The 13,947-nt window shown below is 36.5% G+C and overlaps 1 protein-coding gene across 3 annotated transcripts in view; it reads left to right on the forward strand.

Moving 5' to 3' along the window:
* Positions 1-9,656, forward strand: part of zgc:112083 (uncharacterized protein LOC550461 homolog) — a 62,520-nt gene extending 52,864 nt beyond the window's left edge. For all 3 annotated transcript variants that reach the window (XM_028800128.2, XM_028800129.2, XM_028800130.2), the window contains 2 exons: positions 7,598-7,722; positions 8,765-9,656. In XM_028800128.2, the coding sequence (XP_028655961.2) occupies positions 7,598-7,722; positions 8,765-9,191 (552 nt within the window). In that variant the 3' untranslated portion in view covers positions 9,192-9,656. The remainder of the gene's footprint in view (positions 1-7,597; positions 7,723-8,764) is intronic.
* Positions 9,657-13,947: the final 4,291 nt, after the last annotated feature.

The following is a 13,947-nucleotide window of genomic DNA, read 5'->3' on the forward strand; positions in this document are numbered from 1 at the left end:
AGGAGTTTACCAATGCCCACTATCCGGATTCAGCTGAAGCAAACAGGATCAACGATCTTTACTCCGATACTCTTGTCCATTATTTCCGGCAGATGTTGAAGAAAAGAGAAAAACAAACGACTTTGGACAGGTTTTTCATGAAACCATCGGCCAAAAAGCAGAAAATGGATGAAGATGTGCAAGATTCGGTAGACTCTACTTAGTCTGTCTTAAAATTAAAAAAATGTGTGTTTTTTTAAAAAAAAATTGTTTTTAGATGTATCTAAATAAAAATAATAACAAATTTATCTTTTTTTATGTCATCTTAGCATATTTTATGCTACAGAACGAATTATTTTTTTTAACATGTATTATGGGAAAACGCGTTTCACATAACGAACTTTTCGCATAACAAACTTGCTCCTGGAACGAATTAATTCGTTGTGTGAGGCACCACTGTGTGTGTATGTGTATATATATATATATATATATATATATATATATATATATATATATATATATATATATATATATATATATATATATATATATATATATATATATATATATATATAATCTCTATGATAGATAGATAGATATGTGTGTGTATGTGTATATGACAGCAACACTCATAACAATGACAACACAATTACATTGACAATCATGTTACGTTATTTTTAAAATGTTTCCTTTACTTTTTCATAACCTCTTTAACACACTATATATAGATATAGATTTTATATATATATATATATATATAATATATATATATATATATATATATATATATATATATATATATATATATATATATATATATATATATATATATATATATATATATATACACACATATATCTATCTATGTAAATATATGTATATATATATATGTGTCTGTATATATAATATATATATATATATATATATATATATATATATATATAATATGTGTGTGTGTGTGTGTGTATGTATGTGGATGTGTATATGTAGATATGTGTATATGTAGATATGTTTACATAACCTCTTTAACACACTACTTCTCCGCTGCGAAGCACGGGTATTTTGCTAGTGGACCATAAGGTGCATACTAATTCAGCATGAGCAGGAACACTCAAAAAAAAAAAAAAAAAAATTTCAAGTGACGGTGAGATACAAAGAAGGCAGATTCACCAGTGTTTGTGTGTCAGCTTTTATCCCTCCAGATCAGGGAATTTCCAGTTCCATTGTTTCAAAACGCCACTCACATCTACAGTTATTCCCAGTTTCAGATAAAAAGTAACTGCATCAGATCTGGGGTGGGTGTTGTAACGTGATCGTGACTGAGAGAGGGGAAAAAAAAAAAACGTGAACTTTTACAAGTACTATAAATTTTCACCGGCTGTTACAGACACAAATTAAATGTATGTTTTTATTGTGTAATATTAACAATAAGCGCAGCTCACCACTCAAAACAGTAAATTTGCCGGGGGCTGGTTTTGAACACACGACCTCTGGATTATAAGTCGGTAGTTCTAACAACAACACCACGGAAGCTGTTGTATTGTGCTTGCATATTTAGCTGTCAGCCTTCACACATTATACAGTTGATGTCTACATTTTATTTATTACTAAAACATGAAAAACATTTGTTTTTAATGATGTGTTTACGCAGATTGTTGTAGACAAAACACATCAAATTATTTCCCCTTACAATTCTGGGTAGCTCATTCCAAGATAATCAAGGAAGGAACTGGGAGAACTTCTTTCCCATTCTGAGGCGGTGGGGGGAGATGGTATAGCAGGATGCTTGCCACTTGGGCTTATCGACACATTTAGAAGACACAAAAGGCTGGAGAGGTGTGAAGGGATTTAAGGTGGGCCAGATTTACGAGTTTTTTCGTTGGCTCTGGTAATTCTAGTGTTAAGGTTCCACACCCTTAATTGCATATTTCAATCTTAAACCACTGCATTCAGTGTTTTAATGGCCCTTTATTAGCAATGAGATGTAAATGTCAAAACAACCAGCAGTTCTCCATCTAGCTTTTTTGTGTTTTACATCTGTATGTGTTTTGTTTGATTTTAGTAAAACACTTAATTTTTCATCTGTCACATTTTTTCCATTATCCGTTTTAGGCTTCAAATCATTTGGATGATATCCTTGGAAAGGAAAAAATCTACAATATAAGAATCTTGCATTGTGTCCAGACTGATAAGCCATAAAATTAAATAAGGTCTGAGATTGGCAAGGATTGGTTTCTAATTAAGCAATTGGGGTGGAATGAAAGCCTATAGCCACTGCAGCTCTCCAGGGGCCTCATGTAAAAAAAGCAGGAATGTGCGTACGCACAGAAAAATCCAGATGCAGGAATCTGTACGTACGCAAACTTTCATGTTCTTCCACTACATAAATCCCGATCGGCGTGAAAAGTAACGCACATGCACGCGCCTTCTGTCCCGCCCCAACTCCTCCCAGAATTACGCCTCTTTGAATATGCAAATCAATATAAATAGCCTTCTGTGAAAAGACAGTGGGAAAAGCACGGGGAAAATATAAGAATTTCAGCGAATACCAAGTGGAGGCAAAGGAAAAACATACTATTTGTTGGTTTAAACAGTGGTATAATCAACAAAAGGAAGCTGATCGAGTGACAAGAGTGTCGGAGAAACTCGAAAGCTCAAGTTCACAAAGTCGCACAGTGCCCGAAATAAAAAAGAAATCACATATCAAAATCGCCGTGAAAAGGCGACTCGTAGCCCACCGTCTGAGTGTCCTATGAAAGCTTATTAGGGTACAGAGAAAAAAATAGGCACACAGTGGGGGGAAAAAAGCACGAAATGTCAACTTTAATCTCGAAATTTCCACTTTAATCACGTAGTTTATTTTGCCATTAAAGTAGAACATCATAAACTTCATCTTAAAATCGTTTAATTTACTAGTTTCTCAAATCCCATTGTAACTACAGTAGGACGTTAAATGCTTTGTTCTGTATTTGATCTTCTTTGTGAATCACTACCTGCTTCTTAAACGGGCTTTCTCTTTCTCCAACAGGACACACAATCCATTACATTCGTGATATTACAGCTCTCTGAATAATTAAAATACTGAGATGTATACATGATATCTTTTTCATGATGATAGGAATGAAAGCATATTATTGAACATGAGAACACGGTGGGGCAGTGCTTGTTCATATCTCACGCAAGAGGCTTGCTGCGCCATGCGCGACCTTCAATGACATAATTTATCACAGCAGTACTGTCTCTTTCAAACGTACTAACCTCCAATTCCTCTCTTCACTTTTCTTTCTCCAAATACCCAATCACCACACAATCAGCTATGTAATAGACGTGAAGCCTTTTGTAAGCTTAGAAAACCGATTCTTCAAAACTTTTAAGGAACATTGAAATATCTTCGTAGTACGTGTTTAATTATTCTATCAGTCTATCTTTCCAGTGTCGCGTCAGCGCAAGAATACAACGCAATGCAGGAACAATCCCTGAACTAGCTAGCGCTGCGGCACCGTGTCCTCACGTGTTTAATTATTAACAATACAGATTATTTAAATGAAGTTAAAGTTTTATCTGTATAATATAATCAACATATTTTGCTGCATTCCATCTTAAAAATGAATACCATCATCATATGTAAATACGCGCTTTATAAAGTGGTGCAGGTTGTGCAATATTATAACTTGTGCAAGTTTACATTGAGGTAATTGTGCTTATAAGTAAACAGTTCTACAAGAAGCACTTGATGGACTGATTGAGTGCGTTTATAGTTCTTGGGATGAAACTTTTTCTAAACCGCAAAGTCCGTACTGGGAAGTCTCTAAAGTGTTTTGCCGTGGCTGAGTCAGCGTCTGCTTCATGCTGTATACCGATTAATTCTCTTTCCGATCAGCTACTGCTGTGATTCCCCACTCAGATACAGTGATATAAATATTCCGAGTAGTGCAGTGAGAGTAATATGGAAAAAGATGATCTGCTGTGGCAACCCTTAACGGGAACAGCTGAAAGAAGATGCAGTGAGAGTTACAACGCTAAAGCAGTTATGGTATTTGGAATACTATGGCTATTCCCTGGACCATTATATTGCTGCAGGTTAATTACAATCAGATGCATTACACTACTAAACAATATGCAGTTAGTTTCAGTGTATTTATAAAGCCGCGTCAGGAATGTGGAGCTAAGAAAGAAAGGGTGACCACACAGGAACAGTAGCACTGCTTTGACGCTGGGTGTCGCCAGTCTGCAAAACCGAGCGGAGAAATTACGTACGCCAAAGTATGAGGTACCGTGGAAATGTGTGTGGCTTTACGCCAAGTTTAGGTTTTATACATCACGATTTGAGCATGGAAACGTTCGTACGCAACATTTCTGTGCGTACGCACTGTTTATGCATGAGGCCCCAGGTCTGATCTTGTTCCTACCTTCACTTTTTCAATCTAACCCTCTTTACTGTAGTTGTGGAGCATATATTGTGTGTTTTGAGTGTAATCGCCTTCACCCCATGCCCCTGTAGAACATCTGTTCACCTCTAATACCATTTCCATGTTCCTTGTACCTTCATATAACTGGGTGCAACCTGTTTCTTTGTGTGCTGATATCCTCTAACAATATAAACAATGATTAATAATGTGCTCAATGCAGACATTTGGTGTAATCCCACTCATTTTGAACTCTTATCCAGTGTGTTTTTTTTCTTCTTCTTTTCGCCTCACCTCAGCATATATATTTTTTGATAAGTATTATGTGCAGCTCAGGTACTCATTTCTTTCTCAAGCTCCAGCAAAACTCTTCTCCTTTTCATTCTAATAAAGGCTTTCTTAATGTCCACAAAAGCCATTGGTAGTTCTTCTTAGCCTTTCCCTGTTAGGATATGTATGGCAACGATTGCGTCTATGGTTCCTCTCCCTGATCAGAAATCAAACTGGTTTTCTACAACATCCACTATTTCTTCTAATCTCTTCATTTACCTTTTCCCCAATCTTAAAGGATCATGATAGTAGCTTAGTATCTCTATAATTTTATGGTCTAGTACAGGGGTGGCCAAGGTCGGTCCTGGAGAGCCGCAGTAGCTGCAGGTTTTTGTTCCAACCCAGTTTCTTAATGAGAAAACACAATTATTGCTGATGAAACACTTATTGCTTAAGTGACATTTTGATGCTTCATTTTAATGGTCTTTCTTACTTGCTAAGGTTCCCCGCCCTTGATTGCTTATTTCACTCTTAAACAGCTGTATTCACTGTTTTAATGGCTCTTTATTATCAATAAAATGTAAATGACAAAGAAGCCAGTAGTTCTCCATCCAGTTTTTCATTTACATCTGTGTGTTCATCATGCACTGTTTGATTTAATAAAATGTAATAGAAAATGTGACAGACTGAAAATTACAGTGGAACCTCGGTTCACGAACGTCTCGGTACACGTACAAATCGGTTTACAACCAAAAAGTTCGCCAAACGTTTTTGTTGCGGTTCCGCACACCCATGGGGGGGGGGGGGGGGGATGGGGGGGGAGAGAGAGGTGCACACCCACAGGCAGCGCAAGAGAGCGAGCTGGTCGCATAAGGTAGGAAGGCAGTTAAAGAATGCACTGGGCTTGATTTTGTTTTCACTTCTGTTTACAGCGATCGGTTCGTAGCGTGCATTGTTGCAATGTTACTTTTCTTGGTGGTTTATTAAATTACGGATTTTTTTATATGTTCATTTTTTTTCCCTGTGCTTAAAACTCATTTTAAAAAAAAAAAAAATGTTTTTAGCCAGCAGTTGGTAGCACTATAGCGCGAACTATTGCAGTGTTAGTTTTCTCTGTTCAAAGTTTATACATTTAGTTTACTATTACCCTGTGCATTCTATGGTTTTATTAACTATATTTGTGCTTGTTATAGTAGGTTTTGTTATTTTTAATGTCACTGTTCTCTGTGCCCACTGTTATGGACTCATTCATACAGGCAGACCAAGTATGGTACACAGGGGCACTGCATCTTCATTTAGAATTGCTGAGCCAAGCACAGGACTAGAGAGCCAAAAGACAACTGGAGAATTGAATAGTCAGCCTAAAGACAGACTAGTATATTTCTGTCTTCTGTCAGCACATTATCCTTGTTGGGAGAATGAGAACTGTATGTAGGCATTGTGCTATTCCTGTATTTTTGAAGCTGGGGTTTGAGTCGTTTCCTGTCCTTGTTTGGATCCAAGAGAAGGAGCCTGCACATGGAGCAACCCGAACATAAGGATGGACCTACGGCCAACACTTTGAAGCTGCCGGGCGGAAGATTATGTCTTCCGTCCAGTAAAAATCCTTTCAGTGTGGCAAATGAAAGATGGCAGACTGCATAGGTCAAGATACCCACATGCTTCATATGTCTGTCATAAGCTTCCCGTTTGTAATACCGCATGAACCAGTCAATAAAGAGCTAAATTATCCTCTTTACTTCTCGTGTAATCTTGTAACAGTCTTATTGCATGCTGGAGGGGGATAATACCTTTTTATTTATAATTATTTAAATTCAGGTTAATTAAAACGCCGCAATTAAAAAGAACACATTTCCAGAGAGCTAATGCCTCTTAAGGAAACAGTGCTTAAAAACTTAAAAAAAAAATATATATATATATTGTATTTACATACAATCCTATGGAGGAAATTGCTTCGGTTCACGACCAAATCTGTTTATGGCCAGAGTTTTGGAACGAATTATGGTCGTGAACCGAGGTTCCACTGTATCTGTTTTAGGCTTCACATCATTTGGATGACATCCTTGGAGAGTAAGAAATCTACAATATACGAACCTTATATTGCAGACTAACAAGCCATAAAATTTAAATAAGGTGCGAGATTAGCAAGGATTGGTTTCTAATTAAGCAGTTGGGTTGGAATGAAAACCTGTAGCTACTGCGGCTCTCCAGGACCGGCATTGCCCATCCCTGGTCTAGCATATCTCTTCTCCTTATACATTGGTATTAAATAAGTGTTTACATTTTTTTCTGTTTTCCAAGATGAAATACTTTGTTGGTACCAGCACTACACTGTCATCCAGCAGTTTACATTGGTGCATCTTCTCCTGTCGCTTTCTTCTTTTTCATGCTTGTATTGCTGTTTTGAATTCTGTAGGGGTGATCCATTCTATAGGACCTTCTTTGTGTTCAAATTCTTCTTTTTGGTTTCAAGGTTTTTCATCCTTGAGCAGTTCTTTAAAATAGTAATGCCAGTTTTTCTTTCCCTCCTATAAGCTACTTTAGTTTTATCTTTGATTTTTTTCATGTGTCCTGCATATTTTAGATTCCAATTTCTACCTGGCCCAATTGCCAAGAAAAAAAAAATATGCATAACTTTTCCCAATTTTAGCACAGAAAGGTCATGTGACTTTCTCATGGTTTTACAGTGTCGGTAGTGATTTTGATTCCACAGCCTCGAGGTTTGAAGTACAAAGCCTTAACTACACCCATGTCTGGTCATGTGTCCAGTAAAATTTGTAGGCTTTCTTAGAGTCATGGTGGTGTTCACACTATTGATATCATTAGAAAAACATATTAGAATGAAGGTGACTTTCACAAAAAAAAAATTTAAAACCTCGTATCTAGTGGAATTAATAAATCAATGATGACATATATGGTTTTGATTTTTCTTTTTAATCAAGGGGGACACAATGGCCAAATACAAATGTCACATCTGTGATAAGTGCTTCTCTTGGTGTTATACTCTTACTCTTCACCTACGCAACAAGCATGAATTGAAATGGCCTTCTGGACACTCTCGTTTCAGGTATCCTTTTATTTCTTAATCTATTCTTTGCATTTGTAAAGTTTTGAACAAAAGTAGAAATATTGCATATAATTGGATAGGCTTTAAAGGAAATGTATTCCATTTTACTCTAGTTCAAAGCTTATTGCAGGAAAATTACTTTCCATGGAAATTTAAGTACAGACCACCATTTTCACATTGCAAAATTTCCACAGAACAAACTTAAACAAAACTGTGGCAAGTGAGATGGTAATAATCATTTAAAAAAAGGAGTAGTTATACTTGCCAGTTAACCATCAGTGCTCAAAGACTGCAGTCCTAATTTAAAAGCAATATTCCAACACTAGTTACATTTTTATGGAAGTCTCTTTATAACTGTGTCCAAATTACAATCAACCAAAATAACTCATTCAGGGCTAATTTTAAGTTTAACATTTTATAGTTATCTAAGCAAGTTCTACGCAAGTTGATGGCATTTGATTGCAGAAGTCATGGTGGTTCTGTGCAGTACAAGAAAAGCAAAAACTTACAAAAGACTTTATTTCCCTTCGTTTTTTGAACTAGAGCCATATTTTGTCTTTGCATTGAGTTGCACATTTCTAAATCTGACCCGTTTCCAGTGTTAAACTTGGTGTAAGGGTGGTCACTGAGTTGCATTTGTACCCATTTTATTGATAGTTGCCCAATTCCTGCAGAGATGAAACACAAATGTATTTAATTTCCCCTTGAGTTGCCTAAAGAGAAAAGTAATTGCAACTACTGGAATTTTCAATGTATCTCAGAAGTGAATGATGTGAGAGAATGGCAGTACTCTATAAGAGTACTTTGCAAATTGAACTTTTTTAGATTGGGGGGAAAAAAGATTTTTCTTACGGTTTTTTTTTGTTTTTGGTTTTTTTTTAATACTGAAACATTTCTAAAAATTAGTTTTATTTCCTTAGAAGGTCAACTAGATTATTTCCTAGAAAATAGGTTATTATAGTGCAATGACATTATGTGAAAGTAGTTGACACCACCAGGTACAAAATAAGCAACTTTGGGTGTTTTTGTTTTTTTCCCCCAGGTATAAAGAGGATGAAGATGGATATTTGAGGCTGAATATGGTCCGTTATGAGACTGTTGAGGTTACAGAACAAATCATGAACAACATGGCAAAGAAGCGTACACCACGGAAAGCAGTTTCTAGTTTGTCATCCAGTGATCGGGTTTCGCTCAGCAACCAAGGAAAAAATCCTTCTGTAACTGCAGGTCAAAATGTATCTGCCCCTGGTCACCTTGTCCAGTGTGAGACAAGAGAAGATGCTGTCACAGAAAAGACTACCTCTGGTGATGCATCACCAGTCTACTGTGTCCTCAGCAATGTTACAGATCTCTTGCCTGAATCTGGTTCATCACCAGTTAGGGTAATGGACACTTCTCATAGAAGCACAACAGGGGCAGTTGAAACACTGACTGAAGTTGCAAGGGGACTTGGCATACAGATTGTATAAATTCTTTTTGAACTTAAATTTCCACCCCATCATCCTGTAAAATTTAAGCTGTCATTCTATTAAATATGGAGTTTGTGATCATCTGAAAATTAAACCTTTTGAATCTTAAGTTTACAGTAGTAAAAAGACCCCTAGATAACTCAGGTTTTATAGTACAGAGGATACCTATTTCACTTGGCTCTTTATTTGTACCAGTAATTTTCAGCCTTTAAGTGCACACTGTCTGATCAGAAACATCTGGATTGTGTTTTGCTTCTTAATCAATTTGTAAATGGGTATTATAGAAGGTTTAGAGGCAAGTTGACATCTTTAGAAACATTTAACATTACCTTTTTTTTTAAACTGGTTTATCAAGTAGAAGACATTGTTTCCCATAGTAAATATTTTGGACTTTGCGATTACTGGTGCTACATAAAATTGTGTATATATTGGTGGTAATGTGATTATATAATACTCCATTTAAAATACTTTGTGAAGCAGAGCAGATTCTTTTTATTGTTCATAGGTCAATGAAAATACACTTGGCAATTTTTTTATTTTATTTTTTTGCATTGCTAAGCATTTGTGCGGAAATCACTTACTTCCCTTGCTGAAATATTGTCAACTAATTTAGCCACAGTACGTTTATTTCAAGTCCTGTTTGTGTGAATTTTTGTGTGTAAAAGTTAAAGGCATACTCCACTCATGTGTTCACCTGATACTGACTAATGGAGTTGGTTTGGCAAGTGGTACTGAAAAGCAAGTCTTCTGCAGCATAAACTCGGTGTGACACTTGAATGGAGCTCTTGACAACTTTTAACATCACCAGATTTTGTAAAAAAAAAAAAAAAAAAAAAAAAAGCTAATTCCACACTATTTTGTGTGATCATTTTGGCCTTATTAAAGTAAATCACTTGCTTTTGTTGTTTAAGAACACTGTTACAGGTTAAAGAAAATAATGCACAAATGATCAGTTAGCAAAGATACGGAAATAGTTGTTGTCTTCTAGTGGCAATTCTATGCTTGTGTACCATGAGCTTAGTGGTTCTTTTATGTGGCTATAGGTTAACATTTCAGTCAGTTGTTTGTTTGGTTTTTTTTTTTAATGCCACATCTTTACTTTTTAAAGAATTATTTGCTTAGTCTTTGTCTGCCATTACTCTTTTGTCATGGATGTTTGAATTGAGTTTTTTACCTGTGCTTTTAATTCACAGTGAACTTTCTTATGCATGGTTTGCCTGGTGATGAAGAATAGATATAGGCACAGATTTCCGCCTGTGTGATTATTTGTAAGTAGATTTTTAGGAAGACTGCTTCATTCCCATGCATCAATCACACATGCATTCACATTAACTTCTCCAGCCTGTTGGGAAATTCTGTATTTTTATTCAATAAATGTGGAACTTGTCAAGTGGTCACATTAAAATGAAGACTCTGCAAGTAGGTAAGAACTGTAGCTATAAATGTAAAAATTTTGCACTTTATCCTTGGTTTTTATTGCATTAATTTAGTCAGTCTTGGAGTCTTTTCAAAGGTAGCAGAGTTAAGTGTCGGAAATTATTCTACAAATAAGCTGAAAAGTGTTTTTAAAAATGCTGAAGTGAGTTTTAAATTTAAATTCTGAATTATATCTTTATACTGTTGGGCAACATGGTCCCACTGAACATCCTTAGCTGTTTGTATGTGCTGACTAGCTTTCTGAACGAAGTTCAAGTCTTGGCTGTTTTTACAGTATTTGTACTAAGAGAAATGCTCTGCTTTTAAATTGTGGCCCAGTAAGGAGACAGCCAAGTGCTCAAGCAAGGCATTGAAGAGTGCCAAGGAGATGCAGTTCAGCTTGCCTCACTGTGTAGCCATGGCGCAGGAGTGTGACTCTTGTGTGGGAGTGTGGTCTTTTCTGGAGTTTTCCCACAGCCAAGGCCTCAGATGTCCAGTTACCAGTGAGACCACAGTTGGGTGCAGCATGTTTGGTGTTTTGTACAATGACTAAGATGCTAAATGCTTTCCTTACAAACTCATTGCAGCCTTAAATCAGATTACCTTCTGATTTTTAGCATCTCACACACACCGAAGATACTTCAATCAAAAGGAGAAATAATTGATTGTTATCTGGACAGAGTCTCTGAACTTCACTGTTCTCTCTTGTTCTGCCAGCAGGTGCTTTAGGGTTCATATTTGCTATGCCTCCTTGATTTAAGGTGATGGCCAACATTGTGAAATGTCTGCTCGCCCCCCATTTTTCCCTTTCCTAATTCCCCCCCCCCCCCCCCCTTTTTTTTTTTTTTTTTTTGCTCTAAACTGATCAGCAGCTGGAACTAGTTGTGGAACCATCCCTGGTTCAACACATTTTAAAATATGCTTTTACAAAGTTTGAGGATTTTATTAACTTTTGTGAGGATCATGGACAGATTTCAGCTCTGTCTGGAGTAACATGGTTCAATTATAGTATTTAAAATTCAGAACTCTAGTTATCTGAGCCCCATTTGTATAGAAATATATATTTTAAGTTTATAACCCAACTATGAGAAGTTCTAATTGATCTGTCTAATTAAGGCAATATTTACTGTAGAAGAAATCTGCTGTTGCCTATGTATCCCTGCATTTGTGTACAGGCTCACTGTGCTATCTTTTATATTGTCTTTTTCTTTGTCCGCTCTGTCTAGTACAAGGTTGGAGGCAGAATTGAACACTAGAGAGGAAGTATTTGTATAACATTTTAGGACTACATATTGCACTTCCCACTACAACTGTGGTTAAGTAATAATATAGATCCATTGGAAAATGACAGGAATTTCGGCACTGATGGTTATATAAACTTCTCCAATTCTGTATCAACACACACAACATTTCAATGCAAACTAATGATTGCATTAAGTAAGTTTCTTTGGGTTAGTTAGTTTTAACTCTTGTGCAAAGAAACTGAATGTTCACTTCAACTTTATGGGCTTTCTGATAGCCAGAGTGGTATAAATATTTTGAGTGTCTACTAAAGGGAACATGTTAAATAATAAGTTTATGTCCCAGAATGGATAGTGGACAAATGTGGCTTAGTAGTTTGATAATGTACCAAACATCACCAGAATACAGTGATCCCTCGCTATATCGCGCTTCACCTTTCGCGGCTTTACTCCATCGCGGATTTTATATGTAAGCATATTTAAATATATATCGCGGATTTTTGCTGGTTCGCGGATTTCTGCGGACAATGGGTCTTTTAATTTCTGGTACATGCTTCCTCAGTTGGTTTGCCCAGTTGATTTCATACAAGGGACACTATTGGCAGATGGCTGAGAAGCTAGATGGCTTACTCTTCTCTCTCTCTTGTGCTGACTTTCTCTGATCCTGACATAGGGGGATTGAGCAGGGGGGCTGTTCGCACACCTAGACGATACGGACGCTCGTCTAAAAATGCTGAAAGATTATCTTCACGTTGCTATCTTTTGTGCAGCTGCTTCCTGAAACGACATGCTGCACAGTGCTTCGCATACTTAAAAGCTCGAAGGGCACGTATTGATTTTTGACTGAAAAACAAACTCTCTCTCTCTCTCCCTGCTCCTGACGGAGGGGGTGTGGGCTGCCGCCTTCAACAGCTTTGTGCCGCGGTGCTTCGCATACTTAAAAGCCAAACAGCCCTATTGATTTGTTTGCTAGAGATTGTTTTCTCTATCTATGTGACATTCTGTGCTCCTGACACGCACTCCTTTGAAGAGGAAGATATGTTTGCATTCTTTTAATTGTGAGACAGAACTGTCATCTCTGTCTTGTCATGGAGCACAGTTTAAACTTTTGAAAAAGAGACAAATGTTTGTTTGCAGTGTTAGAATAACGTTCCTGTCTCTCTGCAACCTCCTGTGTTTCTGCGCAAATCTGTGACCGAAGCATGACAATATAAAAATAACCATATAAACATATGGTTTCTACTTCGCGGATTTTCTTATTTCGCGGGTGGCTCTGGAACGCAATCCCCACGATGGAGGAGGGATTACTGTAATGCAAGTCAAAAATGAAATCTGCAATAACTTCAAACTTTATTAGTGTGATATTTACTGTACACTTAATATCAGCATTAAAGAAAGCTACACTAATATAACTGTTATCTTGCCATATCTTAGCAAACAATTATCTCCATGTTCAGAAAGCACTCTTCCTTTAGCACTTGCATGTCAAAAATATTAAATCTTGTCTTGAGTCTCAAAGTTTATGATCAGATTCCAAGCAAACAATAGTTTGTTTAGTCAAAAGCAAACATGCCAAAATTTAGCTAAAAATATATTCATCTTTTTATTATTTACTTGTACAAATATTGCAACACAGAAGAGTATGTATAACACCAATCAACATGCAATCAAACTGGTCTTCTATAAACAAATGTTAAAATAGTCATATGAAAAAGTTTGGGAACCCCTCTTAATTCTTTGGATTTTTGTTTATCATTGGTTGAGCTTTCAAAGTAGCAACTTCCTTTTAATATATGACATGCCTTATGGAAACAGTAGTATTTCAGCAGTGACATTAAGTTTATTGGATTAACAGAAAATATGCAATATGCAGCATAACAAAATTAAACCGGTGCATAAATTTGGGCACCCCAACAGAGATATTACATCAATACTTAAGTTGAGCCTCCTTTTGCAGATATAACAGCCTCTAGACGCCTCCTATAGTATGTATCTATCTATCTATAGCCTTTGATGAGTGTCTGGATTCTGGATGGAGGTATTTTTGACCATTCTTCCATACATAATCTCTCCAGTTCAGTTAAATTTGATGGCGGCCG

The sequence above is a fragment of the Erpetoichthys calabaricus genome, chromosome 4 (genome assembly GCF_900747795.2).
Source record: "Erpetoichthys calabaricus chromosome 4, fErpCal1.3, whole genome shotgun sequence".
NCBI lineage: Eukaryota > Metazoa > Chordata > Cladistia > Polypteriformes > Polypteridae > Erpetoichthys > Erpetoichthys calabaricus.